Below are 19,489 nucleotides of genomic sequence, written 5' to 3' on the forward strand. Positions count from 1 at the left end.
AAGACAGAAGAGGCGGTAAGTGCCATTGCGTGGGCTTTCTAGTGGCAACAATACAGTGAGAGCATGTGGACAGACAGAAAGTTTGCATGCTGTATATACCGGAGCGGTTGCAGCTTCATGACAACGCAGTTTTTGTCAGATATGGAGCCTCTATTTGTAAAGGGATGATCTGAATGGACATATGTAAACGCGAGGTTCTATTAGTTAATTTAACAGCCATCCTTGCGCACACCGTTGACGGAAGCGCGAGGAGTTTTGTGCATCAGTGCTCCCGTTAATGGCTGCTGGCTTTATTTTCGCTTGCGTGCATGGTGATTCGTTTTCACGAAGAGGAGGGGAGGGTGATGTAATGATTTTCCTGAAACCGTTTTCGATATAATCGTTTCTGCACTTGTTGTTGCCCCATGCCTTGGTTCTGATTGGAAATATGCACCCAGACAGGCGGATGGTAGGGGTCAAATAGAATCGGACGAAAATATTTTATCAAAGTGACCTTAGATTCATTAGTAGTGAATGTAGTGAATGTGGACTGGCTGTGGTACAGTCTGTGAAAATAAGATAACAGTGCTAGTCACCTTCGCTTTTCAAGTGATTATAAGCGTACTTCCTAAGTAAAGGACAGTAAGTTTAAGTACTTTCTAAGAAGGAATCCAAGGAAATGGAAGCGTTGCAGGGAGCGGCAGAAAGTTAGGTGATGAGATTTAGAAGTTTGCGAGGATAGGGGGGCCTCAGCTGACAAAGAACAGGGTTAATTGGAGAGATATGAGAGAGATCTTTGTTCTGCAATCAGCGTAGTCAGGCTGTTGCTGCTGCTGAGGATGATGATGATGAGGAAGTACCGTGGGGCCGTACGCATGATGTCTTCGGGACAAGCTTCTAATTAACGCTATCTAAGGGGCAGCACATGCTTTTATTCCCCAAGTTGGGCGCAGCGTCCCGTAGTGCAGAATGCGTGGTCAGTCCTGCTCAATGTCAGTTACTGTCCCCTTGCGGGCGTCTGCTCTTCGAACTCCTGGAGTAGATATGCGCTTAAAGTAAGAGGGGCGTTGGCTTTGGCTCTTAAAACGCAGTGCACGAAGGTCGGAGTCACCTTTAGCTTTCTGGAGGGAAGAGAGGTAGAGGAAAGGCAAATGAAATCTGGGAGCTCTGAAATGAAGTTGTTCACAAAAATAAAGTTAACGAAATCAGATGCGTCTCAACAGGCCAGAAGACCTGCCTATGAAGAAAAGTATCGGTTCTGAAACTCGCCGTCACAGCATTACCCGTTTCTCCACTCAGCCGACCACATCTCAAATCTAGAATACCGCACAGTCCTCCACGCCATCTGGAGACTATCATCGTCTCCGTCTGAATGCCGCATTTACAAACAGCTTGCGGTACTGTTTAAGACAAGTGAACAGTCCGCCTTGCGACAAATGCGGCTCTACAAAAGCAGTACAACATTTATGTTTGAATGCACAACCTATGCTAATGAGCATGCGCATTATGAACTTTGCAAGAAACAACTCACCCTCCTTGCCTCTAACAGTGGACTGTGCGTTGGGTCCCTTCGCCTGCTTTAAGCTGCAGAGACGTGCAATAACCTTTTTATTTCCCTGCTTAGATGAAGTTCGCCTATTCGACCAGCTCTAATTTCTCCGCAGATCACACCATTACGCACTCTCCTGTCTTCATGCAGTGAACTGTGCCATTCCTTGTGTAGAACATTGAATTTCACAACGTAATATCTCGTACAGTATTACTTTAATATTAATCTCCTTGAATCTCAGCGTAAATCTTAATATTTATAGCTTTACTCGTTGGTGCTACTGATCGCAAATTTAATGCCACTTTTTTTTTAATGCTTTTCATTACAAGTGAGTAGTTTTCTTTTACTTCTTTGCTTTATAATTCTGCGCGCCTCTCTTCTTCTGTCTTTCCATCCCCCATTCTCTTCCTCACGCAGGGTAGCGTGTCAGCGAATTTTTAATGCCGGCTAAAATGTCGGCTTTTCAATAAAGAGTTCTTCTCACCCTCTCTCTCTAACAGCAGCTTTTATGACTTTTTTCATGTTACACTTATGATGAAACAATACCGCTTGTTATGGCCTCTCTCTATGTCGATTTGCTTCCTCTCATAAATGGCTCTTTTTGTTTCCTGAGCAACATTTGTTCTTATTGTAGGTCACTGAGCCTTTTAAGGTAAAAATAAACCAGTAAAAAAGAGGACAGAGGAGAGACGAGGCGCACACAACAACACACAGTCGCTGAGTGTGCACCGTCGTTTTTCTGTCCTTCATCTTTTGACTGGCTTATTTATCCAAGACTGTAAACCAAATGACCAAGATAGCAACTCGCCTCTGCAAATTTAAAACATGTGGGTCTTATACGCATCATGTTAAAATCCTGTGTGTGTATGTGCGCGAGAGTAATGTGTGTATTTCACTTTATCATTATCACCCTAATCTGGGGTAATCTGTGTAGGTAGATTAGCAGTCTAGTCTCTGCAGTACCAAATGAAGAGTGCCGCTGCCTCCTCCTTGAAATAGAGGAACTCGAGGTCTCCAGAGGAATCCTGTTTCGAGATGAGGGAGATTGACGTCAAACGGCTAGTAAGCAGAGGTGGGCATTTGACCTAAAAAACCTCGACTTCAACTCAGCTTCTGATAAAATTGGCTAACCTCACTCAACCTTAACTTCATTTCTGAGGTCGAAGTCGAGTGCTGGACATAGAAAAAAATGAAAGCAAAATAAATTTGAGTAAATGAGTTAATCACTTAAAACTGCAATTAAAAAACCGCCCCTTGAGAAGCCTCTGATTGAAAGAAGTCAGAATGGTGGCGGTACCGTTATAATTACTGGTTATGGCAATTATGGGTGTATAAATAATGAATATGTAGTGTATTTACTATTCAGTGTACATGCAGTATGAAAAAGGGTTATTCCGGCATAAGAGCTCAAAACCAAGAACCGAACCAGAACCAAGAAGCGTTATGAGACTAGAGACACTACCGAATTCTGAACTCAAGTTATTTCGAACTGCTCGAAAGTTTCTTCAGCGGACATGCGGTGTGCTGTGTAGGTGTTCTTCACTTAAGTTGAAGGGTATGTCCTTCGACGATATTTTTTTTTTTCAAATCGGTTAACCAGCTTGTCCGATCTTTCCGCTCTTCGAATGTCGGTAGATGCTTGTGGCGATATCTTGCCTCGCTACCCAGCCAGATGTCTTTATATTCTACTATCAGTCGAAACGGGCTGACTTCCTTGCGGGCATTCACCCCGTCTTAGGATCGCGAGGCTTTTTCTTGCCCAGTTGTTCGCCCGTAGGTGCGCAGTGTATCTCATTGTCACAAGACAATCGTTAGGAGGCACGCTTTTGGGGAACCTGACATGCTTAAACGGGTACAGACGCAAAATCTCGAGCATAAACAAACGATATTATTTGTTTCATTGGTGTTAGAAGACACCTTCTAGCAAGTTTCAGTCGCAGGCGTTGAATTAAACATAGTTTAACATGATTTTGAATGTTGTCCAAGAACCGCTCGGCATTTCCACCCGAATCGAGTGACGTCAAGGTGCGCTCGCCCCAATTATTGTGACGTCACCGAACACAGCGGTTGCTCACTGGAACAGCCAGTGCTTGCCGGCGATGACGACGTCATCATGAATGTGGTAATCCAGGTTGCGAATTCGCCAACTGCAGCCTGTACAGCCACAAGGCTTGAAAGCACGGTGAATCGATCACGGTGACAGAAGATTGTCACAACGCCTTACCTAAAAGGAATAATTAATCCCTAAATAATGCTTAAAAGTCTATACCGACGTATTGTTACTAACCATGTAATATTTAGTTAAAATCAATACTGATATTCCAGCGCTCTGAATAATGTGTAAAAAAGTTTGCAGAAAATGTTTTGAAAATCTTAAACGGCGTTATATGGCACTAAGCATCACGATTTGCGACCTAAAAGGGAAAGGAAATGAAAAATAAATTTAAAAGAACAATAAAATTACAGCACAGAGAGGGGAGTCGAACGGCCGACCTTTCATACGCAACACGTGCCTCTAATCCACTGCGCCATAGCGCCGATTTTCAAGCCGTCGGTCTGAATGAATATTTATAACCAGCCTTAATGTGGCTGCTACCTGCCGGTGGGCGGCTATGTCATCGCTGGCTGTACCGGCTGCATTTGGCGAACAGGCATCCAGGTTGGCTGGTCGACCGTGACATCAAGGTGTACTCCACAGCTGGCGAAGACGGAGGCCAGAACCGAAAGATCGTTTGATATAATTCCAGTTTGATGCATAAAAGGCAGAACTTTCCAATTTAATAAAGAATAGTCGCACTCTCTGTGCAAAACCATCATTTTCATCGTCCCTAGTTCGCTAGTTTAGCCTTTCATTTCCTTAGTGACCAGAACTGTATGGAGAGTGCGTGTGTTTCTGTTAGGGCACCAGTAAGATGCGCTGGATTCTTTCAGTTACCGGGGATCAACAATCACACTGCCCCCCGCAGACACTCGCCATTATTCATCTATGCCTCCGGATTCATTCCGTCTGCAGCGTGCGGCTTTTGTGCGATTGGAGAGTGAGTGATTGCTGACCATGGCTCGACTGCCCACCCTCTATGCTGAATATCTCTTTGCCATACCCCTTAAGAAGAAAGCGTATAACATCTGTACCTTACCGGCATGAGCCCATGGGGCAAAAAATTGGAAGCTAGCGCAAAGCGTTGAACTGAAATGGAGGACAGCGCAGCGATCTATGGAAACGAAATGATAGGGGTAACGTTCAGAGACAAGAAGAAATCAGATTGGTGAGGGAGCAAACGCACATTAACTATAACCTAGTCGAAATCAAAAACAAGAAAGAGTCTTGGGCAGGGAGTGTAATGCGAAGGCAATATAACCGATTCAGGCGCTTTGTACACAATAGTGCAAGCGGCAAACTTACAGCTTTTTCTGAGAAACTGGAGCACTTAACAGTGATTTCATTGCTTCAGTCAAAATAGCACTCTTTTTGTTGCAATTAAGTTGCCATGTAGCGAATGCAGTAAATAATATTTCACATAAGAGTGAGCTAGGTAGCACTTTGTCCGCCGTTTTTGTGCAGACAGATTTTGCCGCGAGTGAAAACATCGATTGCTGTTGCTCAATTTCGAGCGTAATGTGAATCCTCGAAACACAAAGCAATTCCACGATCCCTAGAATTTTTACTTGACACACGAGAACATTTCGATGTTACTATTTCTAACAAATCTGACACTTTGTACGGAATTTTCCACATCGTTGTAAAAACTTACCTGCTGGGCTTTCACGTTCGAAAACTCACAAATTCCCTTTCTTGAGGCCTGAATATACGACTTAGGTGAAAAAATAATTGATTTCTGTCCAAACAAAAAATGGCACCTGAAAGGGTTAAGGTAACAGAGTGGACTCCAAGAGAGAGCAGGTGTAGCAGGGGGCGCCAGAGAGTTAGGTGGGCGGATGAATTTTACGCGGAAACGGTGGCCGCAGCTGTAACGGGGCAGGGTTAATTGGTTGGCTATGGCTGAGGCCTTTGTCCTGCAGATGGATACGTAGTGAGGCTGTTGATGGTTATGATGAATAAATGCAAAGCGACGCTAAAGCGGAAAAGACCTGAGCTGTTCGGGATGGTAAAGCAGTTTATTAAAAGAAACTTAACCCCCCCCCCCCCCCCCCCCCCCATCCCATCTGTTGTACAGCTGTCATGGGAATAGGCCCTCCAGTGGACTCGAGTCTGTTCGCACCCGAGGTCCGTACTGAGTGGTTGAATACAGCCGCAACAATCTTGACTGACAACAGCTGCAACCAAGGCCTGACATGTAGCGCAGCCGTTCAGCTGTTTCCAGGGCTGCAAGACTGATAAGCAGAAAGTGGCAATGATTCCTTATGTGTCTAACGTTTCGCACACAGTTTTAAAAAAGGGAGGCCACCGGCCAAACGTTCAAGTGGTGCTTACAGCTCCGGGCAAGGTATCAAAGCCGTCTAGACGTGTCAACACCCCAGAAACAAGTAAACCAGCATGCGTGAGAGACACGTACGCATACGTGCATGTACTGTTTGTGTGCGTGTCTTCTCTCGTCATTGGTTCTCGGCGTGGCGTCCAGGATGAATCCACATCTTGCCCGAGTTTCTGCCCTTGTTGGCTTCCTACGATGCCAGAGTGAAATATTTTAACGGGAACAAACGGCTGCGCCACCTGATTGCTTTACAGCACCGGCGAGATTAGAGCTCGGCTGATAACTCCGCGAGAAGTACACCGATGTTGACCCGTTTCAAGACGGACACGGGCTCTTCAGATTGAACCTGGCGGTGTCTTTTCGTTTGAACAAGTGGTCGGAGAGCCAGTGGCAACACTCGTTAGTCATTCCCTGCTTTCTGGCAGCGTCTGAAGAGAAACTGAATAGCGCCTTAACGCTCAGTCTAGCTTCTGCTGTTATAAAAACGGTGTATATAGACTGCCTGAAAGCTTCTTACAACCTTGTTTGCCATTGTATGGTTATTTGACGTTGTTCGTTTACTCGCAACTTAAACGGAGTCAATCTACAGACTTTCTAAAGAATTAGCGAGCTTGTATATAATCTACAGAAAAGTACCCTGAATGTGTTTGGCTTTACATCTAGAGTGTGGATACTTTGTAGAGAACAGGCATTGATTCTCTGCGTATTCTTTAATCAAATTTTATTCACCGACATTGCGAGATGGTGCGGAAAATGTTTTCCCGACAAGCGGATTAATGGTGTCTTCTAAACATGCGGTGTACGCTTTTATTCTCACACTGACCCCTGTGTCTTCAAAGGTGACTTTCGTGGTGCAGCCACTTCTTCGTCAGTTTCTGCCCGCTTCCGAGCGCCTGCTATCCGAACTGCTGGAGGAGGTCTGAGCCTGGAGCAGGAAGGTTCCTGGACTTCGACTCTTCAGCTGCGATTCGCCCAGTTCAGGAGGAGTCACCTTCAGCTTTTGGAACAGAGGAGAGATAGAGGGGACATAATTGTGAACTCTGAGGACAGCAAAGCTAGGTTTCCCACTTGTCCGTTGTTCTTTTCTTATTAATGAAATACACTGTACGGTTGCATTTGAACTTTCCAGTGTGCGATGTCGTGGTGTCCGGTCTCTCATGTTGGCTTTTTTAACTGTCAGCGCAGATGCAGAGGTGCACGTGCGCAAAGGCAGATCTACCCCTGCTCTGCACCTGTGCTTATCTTGTACACAGGTGTGCATGTGCGAACATCGGACGTCGTAAATCGGGCTAACGTTGGACAGCTAGCGCTGTGATAACTAGGGCTTCACTGGGAGATCACCTCAGCAATTACAGGTCTAAGCTCTCCTGTGTAAAAAAGAGAGCACCTGTTTGTTTACGCGTGCAGGTTATAGCCTCGAAGACCACATGGACTTTTATGGGTGCTTCTTCAAAAGAACGATGACGAGAAGGCATCTACTGCATAAAGGAATGCCCTACAGCATTTAATGCAACAGGGTAATCCAGTAGAGTAGGGTAACTTGGTTTCCGAATGTGTGAAATTATTTAAAAATGCCAAAGTTTCATAATTTTACATTTAGCAAGCTTAGTTTGTTATTTTCTGGGTTGTACGAAAGTTTTCGTCACTTCTGTACGCCTGTTGTTCTAGCGCGTATGTTCGGTTGGTGAAGTTTTTTCTTTAAAACTAAGCAGTTCTCGCAGTTTGTGACCGGTATCGTCTTGTGTGAGCTATGCGCAAGCCATTCGTGTGTGAAGGTCTCGTCTGGAAGTAGGCTTTGCCTGAGTCCTTGGGCGTGAGTTCGCGATAATGTTGTTCGCACTACGACCTTGTATGTACCGTCTGTTGCAAAAGTTTACAGTCCACAGTGCCGTTGATTTCTGTGGCGTGGTGGGCTGTAAACTTTTGCAACAGATTGTACGCAGCACTGGCTAGCCTGCGATCATATTCGCCATCATCCAGAGCCAACTAGGCCATGTTTCTACGTTGTTATCACTCACATTGCAGCTGTTCTTCGAGACAAGCTTGAACTTCTTAGCCCTGTAGAGTTCCTTCCTTTTGTCAAGATAGACGACGACGAAGTCACAGAGCACGGTGGCCTGCATGTGTGCGCATTCAGCGCAGTAAAGAGGAAATGATGCATCTGCGCTGCACACTGAGCACAATGAGGCGGGAACGATGCACACGAAGGAGGAGGAGGAGGAGGAGGAGGAGGAAAGAAGGCGGGGGAAATTAAGCGGTAGATGAAACCAGTTTGCAGACTGAGCACAATAAGGAGAAAACGATGCACCTGGAGTGTACATTCAGCACAATAAGGAGGAAATAGTGCATTCGCCCGGCGCATGTATCGCGACGGCAGCGTTGCGTTTCGCGCGCCCTTAGTGCGTTAGACGAAGAAAGTGATGCGTTACGCTACATTAACCGGTTTCAGGAAGAAAGGTTTGTTTAAGTGGAAATTCGCAGTGAGCGGTAAACAGTGGCACGGCGGAATAGCGTGAAAGGGGCTGGCACAAAAGAGGAGGAATTCTAAGCCATTCGCAGTGGCCGTTCTTCTGCAATCAATTCGAACGGCGATGACGATAATGATAGCCGTGGTGGTTATGATAGTGAGAAAGCACAGCGTACAAGAACTACACAGCTTACAGCGTGCAGCTGCGGTTTACTGGAAAAAGTGTCGGTAGGAGGAGGGGAAGACAGCACATTCTTGTACCTTCCATGAAACCTTTCGACATCTCAAAATGTGGCCCGTTCATTCTTGACATACCAGCGTGGAGAGAATGAAAGAAGAAAGAAAGCTGCGTGATGCACGTGCAACTGTCCACCGAGCTATGTGGCGCCACCGCAACTGCGTCAGGTTGTGGTTGGAAATGTAGGCATTAAAAGAAAATAAAGGCAAGACGGAAAAAGACGGGAGGCGTAGGAAACGCATGAGCCGCAAAACGCGTGGTCGCATGCCGATAGAGGTAGCTAAGTACACGCGATCAGAGAAATAGATACTTCTGCTAAAATCTGCCACACTACACAGGAAGTCATGCGTGGCACACAGATAGGCGGCGCTTTATCGTTAAGTAAGCCTGTCCTCGGGCGGTACAAGACCTTTCTAGTACACTCTAGCGGTACTGAGGGCGCCGTTCATTTTTTAAGCGCCAGTTTCAAATTTAGACAGAGTGGGGCGATAATGCCAGCAGTTAAATGTGATCTGCGTGGCAGTGCTCACCACAACCAACAGGCCCAGTCCCGAGCCAAGAGTGACCGCGATGGACGAGATGTTCGTCCTGCCCGCTTCACCTCGCACCCGAACCACGAACTTGATGCCGTACGCCTTGACCAGCGTTCGCGTCGTTTCGCTGTAGTGCTTCGTGTACCTGCACGACACCAAGACAACCCTTTCTTCTCAGCACTTCGGAAGTTGGCGGAAAGGTTTTGTCCGGGCGGCTGAAATTAATATGGAGTCCTCCCTTGCAACGTCCGCCATGATTTGTTAGAATAAAAAGACTGGCTAGCTCTTGGTAATTCGAATCAATTTTTTTTTTTCATCACAAGACTAGACGGAACGCAAGAAAGAGACATATGCAGGACAAAAATAGCCGAACTTCAACTGATGCCTAAGTTCAGCGTTTGTCCTGCGTGTGTCTCTGTCCTATGTCCCGCCGTCTAATTTTGCGCTGAAAAAAGGCATTCAAAGTTCCTTATCACACAGGGCTTCAGCTTTAGGATGTAAGAAAGCTATTAGCGCGCCGTCAAAAACAGGGGGCGTAAGTGTGTTTTGCGGCAGAAGAATTGCTGGTGACGTTTTGCTGTTCACGTCTGGCCATCACTGACCTGAAGTGAAAGCCTCGCACGATCGTCACATCCGGGTCATCCAGCCTCACAAATGAGTAGTCGGGAAGGCAGTATTTTATGTCGTAGTCCAGGTCGCAGTCCCAGGAGATCGTTATCTGAATCACTCCACCCTGCAGAAACATGACGAAACAAGACGCACTAGCACTCAGTCGCTGTGATCTTTGCTTAGAGGATTTCCGAGCAGAGGATAAAAAAAAAAAAAGTTGTGGTGATCACACCCGTGCTAGCGTATGTAATCACCATTTCCTTTGAATGCTTCTGCCAAGCATGAGTGGCTTTACTATTGTGGTTTGGCTATGGAAGGATTACAATGGATTGTTTATGGTGTGAGGAAGGTGTCGTCATAGACTTGAACACCTTGTCATGCAGAACGTTTGCGGTCAGAGCATTCGATCTATGCATTCACGGACGGCCAAGAAAAGTTCCTCGTGCGGCACCGAATAAAACAACTCCTCTATGTCCACCGAAAATCCGTAGTTAGACCTGCCAGCGTCCTGTCGAAGTGCATCTACCAGAGTACCGGAACTGTCAATCTTGAAAGGGTCATCAGTCACAAGCTTGGTCAGGTGACTCTGAAGGAATTTGCTGACCAGTGCCTGCCAGCAATCTCTCTCCGTTATGATGGTCCTGAAGGGGTTCTGGGGTTTGTGTGTTTTCACTGTGAAGAACACATTCAACGTAACTGACTTACATTCCTTCACGGATTTCATTAGCTTGTCCAGGTTCAGATCATGCAGCAACGCCACAGCCCCAGCCTTTAACTTCTGTGGCTTCTGCTTGCACGCTTTGAAGCTCTTCAGCACAGCGTTCATGGCCTTCTCGCCGAACATCTGACACGGCATAACGACGAAGCCACCTTCTTTATCGGCTTGCAACAAGGCTAAGTCCGACCCGCCCTACGTTCGTGGCTCTTGCCTTCCACACACGTGCAGTGTTCAGGACTCGACGCCCTGCCTCGGCTACATCCATGGCCTTTCCAGAACGAGTCTTATGCGCCACATCGACGCTGGGGGTTTTATCATAACTGCTGATGATGCTATTGCGCAAGGGCCACAGGATGCCGCGCCATACAGTCATTTCAGGATGCTATCTTGGGCGGCGTTTCAAGGCATTGCGGCAGTCACTACTACATGGAAGTCGAGAGCCTCTATCTTAAGAGCTAGCGCTATTCGGAAAAGAGTGAGAAAAATTCTTTCCAGGATCAGTGTCTAGGTGCTTGAGAGAGAACTAGGGCCGAAATACGGAACGCTCTCATTCTGAAGATAACCTCAAGACAGTTTCAAATCCTGGCTCCGATTGGTCGGGCAGGACCACGGTAAGTGTGTGGCCAGGGCCGATCAATAGGATCAAGGCTTTGAGACTGTTTTCAGATGCCTTCAGATTGTGAGCGTTCCGTATTTAGGCCTCTGAGGTAGTTTAGCATGCCACCAAAACGATTAGAGAGTGATGAGAATGAACGACTTATGTTAGCAGCTTGGGCTGCTATCGGTAGCTATGGAGTCCACAGAACTCCCAAGGAAAATGTCTGCGCTTCGCCCTCTAGCCTGACAGCTTGAAACCTTAGAATATGCATGAATGTCTAGCTTTAATACATTCAAAGCGATAGTGGCGATGTAAGCACTGATAGATGCATATCTAGGAATTCGTGGTGTGAGGACATGGAACCCGGCGTGCGGCGAAGACTGCTAGCGCCAGAAGGGCTGCACCCTTTGCATTGAAGCCAAAGATGGGTGCCAGTTTGTTTGGTTGTCTTGAAATGAGTCATTGAATATTATTGATATTCTCTGCTATGCCGAACTCCAACGCGCTATTCACGCCCTGAATATGTCACCAGACCTGTTTCTCTCACGGTGTCACAATTTCTGCCCGCCGTCGCTGAAGCTCCGGCATCATCATTTGACCCAGCAGTATGCACTTCTCGGAAAAACAGAGGGACACGTCTTCACGAAAACAAGAAGAAAAAAAACTAAAAGAGAAAAATCGTACCTCTGAGGCCATCTGGTCAAAGTCCGCGCCGGCATGTTCGACCATGTCACCGATGCGGAAAACCGGACACAGCGGGTCCTTTTCCTCGTCGTGGACGCAACTGTGGAGGTATGATGCATTCATCTGGTGTGGGATGTTGCGCCTGCGTGTGCCCAGTAATGCATGCCGAAGCCGTGCTGAATGAACAAAGCTTTCGCCGACGCTTTGGCGCTTACAAAACTGGCTTAAAAATCAGGAATATTTGAAGGCTGACCGGCACACACCCAAGTGGCTTTCGTTAAGCCCTAATTTTGTGACCAGCCATTATGTCATGTTACTTACACCATTTGCCGTCAAGAATTCACGCGTCCCCTGGAATTTAGCTATAAATACGATTAGTTTCTTTAACAAGAATCTAAAAGTGCTATAAGCAACAAACTGGAAGACATGAGAATGGCGGACGACAAATTGTTTCTGTTTCGCCGCGGAACAGCCGTTTGAAAATTCACATGGAGTTCTTTAAAGCGAGAAATGTCTTCCGTGCGTTGCGCGTCGAAAGCATGGACCATCATGATGACACACAAAATTCTCCTTTGGAATAATTGGGAAGCGCTCCTCTAATTGATCACCTATCAGGGTTACGCAGGGTCACAGATAAGCGACACCAGGGGGGGGGGGGGGGTGCTGTGCAGGAAGTATTAAGAAATCATGAGTGTGCGGCAGGCAGTGGTACCAAATTTGGCAACAACCGTGCGCGCAGCTCCTAAGGGTTATTACATAGGCTGTTAAAATTTTTTGATGTCACAAATGTCACCTTGTTGCCGATAGATGATGTAATCGGAGCGTGTACTGAGACAACAGAAAAAAAGATTCCGAGGCAACTCGCAGAAGACCAAAGGTAGCATTACGTAAGCAAAAGGGTTTGGTTAACGCCCCCCCAAAAAATTAGTACTGTGTCACCTGTTTCTGGGGTTAAACCTCGGTACTGTTTATACATTGCGCACTGCAATTTTTTCTAGCTTGACATCAGCGGCTGCATCCAGAAAAAAAAAGAAAATTATAGGAAAACGAAAGAAAAGGAAAAGTAGGAATAAAGATGGAAAAGAAGGAAGCAGAAGAAAAAGAAATAATTCTTACTAAGAAAGTAAAAAAGAAAAGACAAGGAAGAAGCTGAGGGAAACGAAGCAGCCTAAGAACCGTGACAGAATTTTGACCGGGGTAGACGGTCGAATTCTGGGCACACATTAAAGCAGGCGAGTGCAGTTAATGAGGTAATTTGCCTACATCGCAAGGAAACCAACAAACAGAGGAGCACATTTACCTTCCCTCTCTGAATAACGGGAACTGGACGTAGTTTTTGATGAGGACTGTGAAATTGCGTACATCAGCCAACAGTCCTGCACCGCTCTTTCTGGAACCAAGGAAACGAGAAGATATTAGCACTTATAAAAAAAGGAGCGAGTAAGCGTGGCACCTCTGATCGGCACGATTCATATAATCATCATCATCAGCACCAACAGCAGAAGCCTATGCACGTCTGCAATAGGACAATGGCCTCTTCCATATCGCTCTAGTTAACCCTGTGCTGTGTGATTCATTAGTATGTGATTAAAAAAATCTTAAACGACAGCAGCTTTTAAATAAGCCTATATATAGCACTAATGAAGTGAATGAGAAGCCGCGAGAGGGAGATAAACGTTTAATGCACAGAATGGTTGATTCCTCCCTGATTCCAGGAGCTCATTGGCTTTTGCCGCCGCTCTTTCACGGTTTGTTGGACCCTAGACTGCGCCTCCGTCTTCCGTGTGATGTAGCGCGTCGTGAAGCAACGTTACTGTGTCGTCTATGGCTCGGCGTTGCCTTCACAAATAAGTATGCTTTCCGGATCGCGATGGCCGACAGCCCTTATTGTGCAAACTGTGCCTATGAAGAGACAATCACTCATACTTTGTGTGAGCGCCCCGTCTTTGTGACCGAAAGACATAAGCTGCGTTGTGGTCTGGACCGTCTTGATCCTCGCTCTTTCAAAGAGGCCAAGATCCTCGGTCCGTGGCCACAACAGTCGACTGCCATCAAGGCTTACAAGGCGCTGTTTTGTTTTTTGAGAGAGACTGCCTTGATTGACAGATTGTGACTGTTTCCCGTTCCTTCTCTCTTCCCTCTTTAATCCCCTCATTCCCTTCCCCTGTGCAAGGTACCCAACTGGAATTCTTCCTGGTTAACATCACTGCCTTTCCCCTTTCTCTGTATCTATCTCTCTCTTGCACGGTTCACCAGCGAAAGCTGGTCTTCCGAATGTCAGCTGTATAGAGCCGCCTCCCAGGTCTCAGTTTTTGGGTTATTGATTCTTGGTATAGCTGGGTTTTTCTGGCATGCCCCTACCATACGGTATAAGTCAGCAACTCCACCGCAGAGGTCGCAATGCGGATCGTACGAATTTCGAAACGTATAGCTGAATTTGACAGGATTTATTTAAATAATCGCTTGCAATTTTCTTAAAATGACCCCTCGCTCCCTGTTTAGATTTTTGTGCGGTTCCGCGTATACTTTCCTCATTAATCTCAAGTGTTGGAGTAAATCCCGATAGCTTAATAGTGGTTCAGAATAATCATGTTCCTGCGAATGTTGGAGGACCCGAGGTAATAGCGTGCGGGCAGCGGCGTGAGCGCCTTCGTTTCCAACATCCGCAGAGTGTCCTGGAGTCCCTATGACTGTGGATTTAAAGTCTGTGTCTTCTTTAGTTCTGAGTATTCTGTCTACATGTTTACCAATCCTTCCTCTTGTATAGTTACGACATGCAGTCTGGGGGTCCGTAATTACACACGAGACCTTCCAGGAAACCATCGCCAAAGCTATCGCTGCTTCCTCAGCCTGGGCGATTCCCTGGCATCGAATCGATGCCCCATCAACTGATTTCCCTTGCGCATCAGTGCATGCTATCGTTGATATCCCGTTGAGCTGTGCTGCCGCGTCCACGTAAGGTGACTGCGCTAAATTAAGAGGCAAGTATATTTGAAGGCTGAAGTTAATAAAAATTACACCCGAGCAGAGGCATCAGGCAGTAGGGATTATGGCGTCCTTGCCACCATTGAACCGAATATACACGCATATCATAAACTGGACGTGAGCTGCTTACAGTGGTAGGATAGTCCTTTCGACGGGACACCAGCCAGATATCTCGCACACGTGCTGACCTTCTTCGGAATGCGCTGCCCTGACGCACCGTCCGGTCATGACACCTGCGCCAGGCCACAGTCAACTTGAACATTCATAAACGCAGGTATGCATATGCATGTTTTTGTTTTTCGGAGAGTTTAAAGCTGAGTTTGCGTCTGGTTTTCAAGCATTTACTTTCCAGAAATGCGCAGTAATACATAAACTCCGAGGCCTCTGATATGAACAGAAAGTCGAGTCTTTCATTGTACTAACTTTCAATGAAAGCATGCCATTATCATGAGAGCTACAGAAAGCGCACGCGAGTCACAGGTCGAAATGACGAGGAAAAAGTGGCTTGTGCCTGGCTGCCAACCATCGGCTGGCGGACCTCTACAGCGAAGGATGAAATAAATAAAATAGCTAGTCTAGCACCGTTTTTTCATACTGTGCAGAGCCGTGTAAATTTGGGCAATGGTTTAGCGGTGCCAGCTTAAATAGGCGACGGAGCTTAAGCGCGCGCATTCTTCCTCAGAGCTTTTTCAGCACCTTGCGAAGACACCTGTAAGTGAGCCGTATAACTGTCTATTAACCCCTACGCTCAGAAGAGGAGGAGCAGAATATTACGAGTAGAGTCTATAATTTCGCCTCTATCGAAATTCGACCGCCGCGGCTGGGATCGAACCCGCGTCTTTGGGGTCAGCAGCAGAGCACCATAACCACTGAGCCACCGCGGCGGCTTGGATTTGAGGAAAGATGCAGTAGTTGTCTCAATTACTGGTGGGTATCTCAACTGCGCCTTGAAAAAAAGAAGAAACGAAGTAGGAAGGAAAGGAAGAAAGAAAGAAAGAAAGAAAGAAGGAAAGAAAGGAAGAAAGAAAGAAGGTAAGAAAGGAAGAAGGAAAGAAAGAAAGAAGGAAAGAAAGAAAGAACGAAAGAAAGAAAGAAAGAAAGAAGGAATGAAAGAAAGAAAGAAAGAAAGGAAGAACGAAAGAAAGAAAGAAGGAATGAAAGAAAGAAAGGAAGAACGAAAAAAGAAAGAAGGAATGAAAGAAAGAAAGGAAGAAGGAAAGAAAGAAGGAAAGAAAGAAAGAAAGGAAGAAAGAAAGAAAGAAAGAAAGGAAGAAAGAAAGGAAGAAAGAAAGGAAGAAAGAAAGAAGGAATGAAAGAAAGAAAGGAGAGAAAGAAAGAAGGAAAGAAAGAAGGAAAGAAGGAAAGAAAGAAAGAAAGAAAGAAAGAAAGAAAGGAAGAAAGAAAGAAAGAAAGAAAGAAAGAAAGAAAGAAAGAAAGAAAAAGAAGCACCATAGTGGACTGCCGGGGGTAAATTTCGGCCACCTGGTCTTCTTTAACGTGCACTAATATCGCCCAGCCCACGGGTGCCTTTTGCGTCGGTCCTCTAGTGAAACGCGACTGAGCCCTAGGGGCGGGTAATTCCTTTGAAAAAGAAAGAGAGAGAGAAGCATGAACCTACGAAAAATACGAGGAGAAAAGGAGGTTGAATCGCACCATGGCATAACGGACGGATGACAGGGGTGAAAAAAATACGTGCTCTATGGTCGCCACTAACACCGGAGAACGACCATGTTCATAGCGCGCGGCTCAGAGCTCAAACCTTGTGCAGTTTTCTGACGTCACCGGCAGCGTACACAGGGGCCTTCACTCACCGTGTCCGCGGTCGGCAGTGGCGCCCCTGGTGCAGCTCGTGGTATCATTCTCAGATCGGCACCATGCGAGCCTAACGCCAGGGCTCTGAAAGAAACATTCGAAGACCGACACCTGACTTGCAAAAACCGGCAGCCTGCAGAAGCACCAAATTTTTTTGCTTACCTCTGGGCAAGTGCCTCTCGTCTGATTAGGCGTCACCACTACGTTCGTCGTGATGAAAAACTGGTTGGGCTCCTGCATTAGCAATATCGTTTGGAAAACAGTATTTCAGACGGGCACAGCAGTCAAAATGTAGAAAAGAACGTCTCTTAGAAAAGCTGTTGTAAAATACGAGTGCATGAAATACTGCAGCACAGCGAACACGAAGTTCTCGCTACGTTGCCATGCTACACACAGACGTGAGAAATGGGCGATGATGTCACGAATTAAGATCTCGTAAGGCAAGAGCTGAGGCGCTCACGTGCGAAGGCACCACGACGTCCTCGGTGTCCCAGACCCTGCGGTAGTGCCGCGTGTCCTCCAGCTCCGGGTCGAAGGCGTCCTCGGGAAGGAACTCTGTGGACACAGCGCCCTTCACCTTCACCGTGGTGGCGCTCGTGCACGAACCGTAGCGCTGGTAGCCCTTCTCGTAGATCAAGGCGTACCTGCGCCGGGGTGGACTGGGGTTATAAAGCAGCCTTGCCTAAAAACTTCCTGACAACCGATATAAGAGCTGGTTTTAAGTTTGCCTACATTTGCCTACATATAAATGCGTTCGTACTTATGCCTGACCGAATGCTTTTTCATTTTAACTTTTAGGCTACTTTTGCTAGCTGACTCACCTTCTGTTTTTAACGATTTTTTTTTCTGTGTGCACGCTGTGAATAAAAGCCACGGAAGCTGCGAGGAATAAGAAAATATATACGCAAGAAACTAGCAGTTTGGTTTTGAATCAAGCAATAAAAAATTTGGAGGACGCTTAAGCTTAGTCTTTAATCCGGTCTTGTTCGCATCGCCTACTCAACACTCACACTCACACGAAAACCTAATTCGTAATTAGCATACTCATAATTACTCATGTACGCATCAGTGCACGTCTCTAAGCCAGTTCACTAAATGAAAAACCTCGATCGCATTCTCTAGGTCCACCTTTATTAAGCCTGAACCAACGAACCTTCGTGACCTATCGGTACCATACCAGTCTCTGGAGTAGCATGCTAGGCTAACAACTAGGCAGACCTCGCCTGTAATCTTAAAGTCTCTCCCTCTCTCATACCTGTCTCGCTATCCGAACGTCCTGGATTCTATTCCCATGCAAATTAACCCAACTTTTTTTCTAGCTCGATGCCTTTCCTTTGGTTACAGGAACTTCCCTGTGAAATTTGGCGTCAGTCCGAACATTCTCTGAGTTTTTCCTGAATTTCATGAATTTTTTGCTTCCATCCGGACTTTTCCTTCACGGCCAACAACGCTGACAGTAAGGACAGCGCTAGCTTTTCTGCGATACGGGCTCTTGACACTCTCGCGTTGAAAGTTTATGCGCAGTTGTCGCTAGGCGTATGATACTGTTGCGAGGGTTAACATCCCGAGGCTGCACATGGGTGAAGAGAGGAGCCGTAGTGAAGAGTTTCGGATTAATTTTGGCCAGCTGTGGTTCTTTAACGTGCGCGGCCATCGAACAGCACTCTGGAGATCTTTCATTTCGCCTCCATTTAACTGGTGCCGCCGAATCCGTACTTTTATTCCGCGACCTGAAACCATTAAGTCTCCGACACGCGTAGAAGCTCTGAAAAAAGCTATATTTGTCTCGAAAAATAATTCGAGCATTTGTATTGCTCGAAAATGCACCTATAATACATTAGTGGCGTGAGAGGGCTGTTGTTTTTATACTTACTTCTCGATAATGCTCATCGCGAGTGCGGATATCGCTACCGAAGGACATAGATTTGGATTATGAATTTCTGGTGGTTTAACGTCCCAAAGCGACCCAGGCTATGAGGGACGCCGTAGTGAAGGGCTCCGGAACTTTCGACCACCTAGGGTTCTTTAACGTGCACTGACATCGCGCAGTACACGGGCCTCTAGAATTTCGGCTCCATCGAAAGTCGACCTCCGCGGCCGGGATCAAACCGGCGTCTTTCGGGTCAGCAGCCGAGTGCCATAACCACTGAGCCACCGCGGAGGCTAGACATCTCAAAAGAAGGCACTTCGCTCAGTGAAGACTACGCACCCGATCACGAAGCCCATGATGCCGATCTGTATGATCCGGTTGAGCAGGCCGATCTTCTTGTTGCCGATCTGCACCACCTTGAGCGTCTCGTACTCGAAGAAAAACGCCGAAAGTGCTCGCGCACCCGCCGAACCGACAGCCGCGAACGCCGCGCCGAGGGACATGCTTGACGGGCAGCCTGGTGTACAACTCCGGGACAACACGGACTTGGGACACACAGCGCTGACCGATAGGATGCGTCTTGCCTTGCGGCCTCCTTCTCTATCACCGCTCAACTGTATTTGTTTTTTTTTCTCTGCACTAGAAACGATGCGTTCACTCCATCTGCTATCGAGAAGCGAGTTTGTAACCACAATATCATAACACTATGCCTACATGGTACTTCAACACCATAAGGGTGTAAGTCTCGACTCAAGGACCCCGGTACTCCATATTTAAGCTTTTTTGCTTGGGGAGAAATGCCTGTTGCCTCATCATCAATTACTCATAGACGAATATTTTAGCAAGTAATCGCTCTGATAATGATGCCACTAAGCATGCTGCTATCGATGAATTATTTCTCAGTTTAAAGGGACACTGAGCGCATAGATGCAGGCCTGCAGCGATACATAACCGATCTTTAACAATAAGGACATTACTTTCACTGAAAACGAAGCTGTGATACGCTAGGAAGGG

The 19,489-nt window shown here is 46.6% G+C and overlaps 1 protein-coding gene across 1 annotated transcript; it reads right to left on the reverse strand.

Moving 5' to 3' along the window:
- Nucleotides 1-6,751: 6,751 nt before the first annotated feature.
- On the reverse strand, nt 6,752-18,978 carry LOC149364017 (P2X purinoceptor 4-like). Its single transcript, XM_089574026.1, has 11 exons — nt 18,815-18,978; nt 17,066-17,249; nt 16,768-16,839; nt 16,605-16,689; nt 14,924-15,026; nt 13,109-13,198; nt 11,809-11,950; nt 9,802-9,932; nt 9,197-9,344; nt 7,980-8,078; nt 6,752-6,958 (listed from the first exon to the last, which is right to left on the reverse strand). Exons 1-11 carry the CDS (start codon nt 18,976-18,978, stop codon nt 6,830-6,832), a joined length of 1,347 nt encoding a protein of 448 aa, XP_089430152.1. The 3' UTR covers nt 6,752-6,829.
- Between the last annotated feature and the right edge of the window lie 511 nt (nt 18,979-19,489).

The sequence above is a fragment of the Amblyomma mixtum genome, chromosome 2, assembly GCF_055824585.1.
Source record: "Amblyomma mixtum isolate Tamu chromosome 2, ASM5582458v1, whole genome shotgun sequence".
Classification (NCBI taxonomy): Eukaryota; Metazoa; Arthropoda; class Arachnida; order Ixodida; family Ixodidae; genus Amblyomma; species Amblyomma mixtum.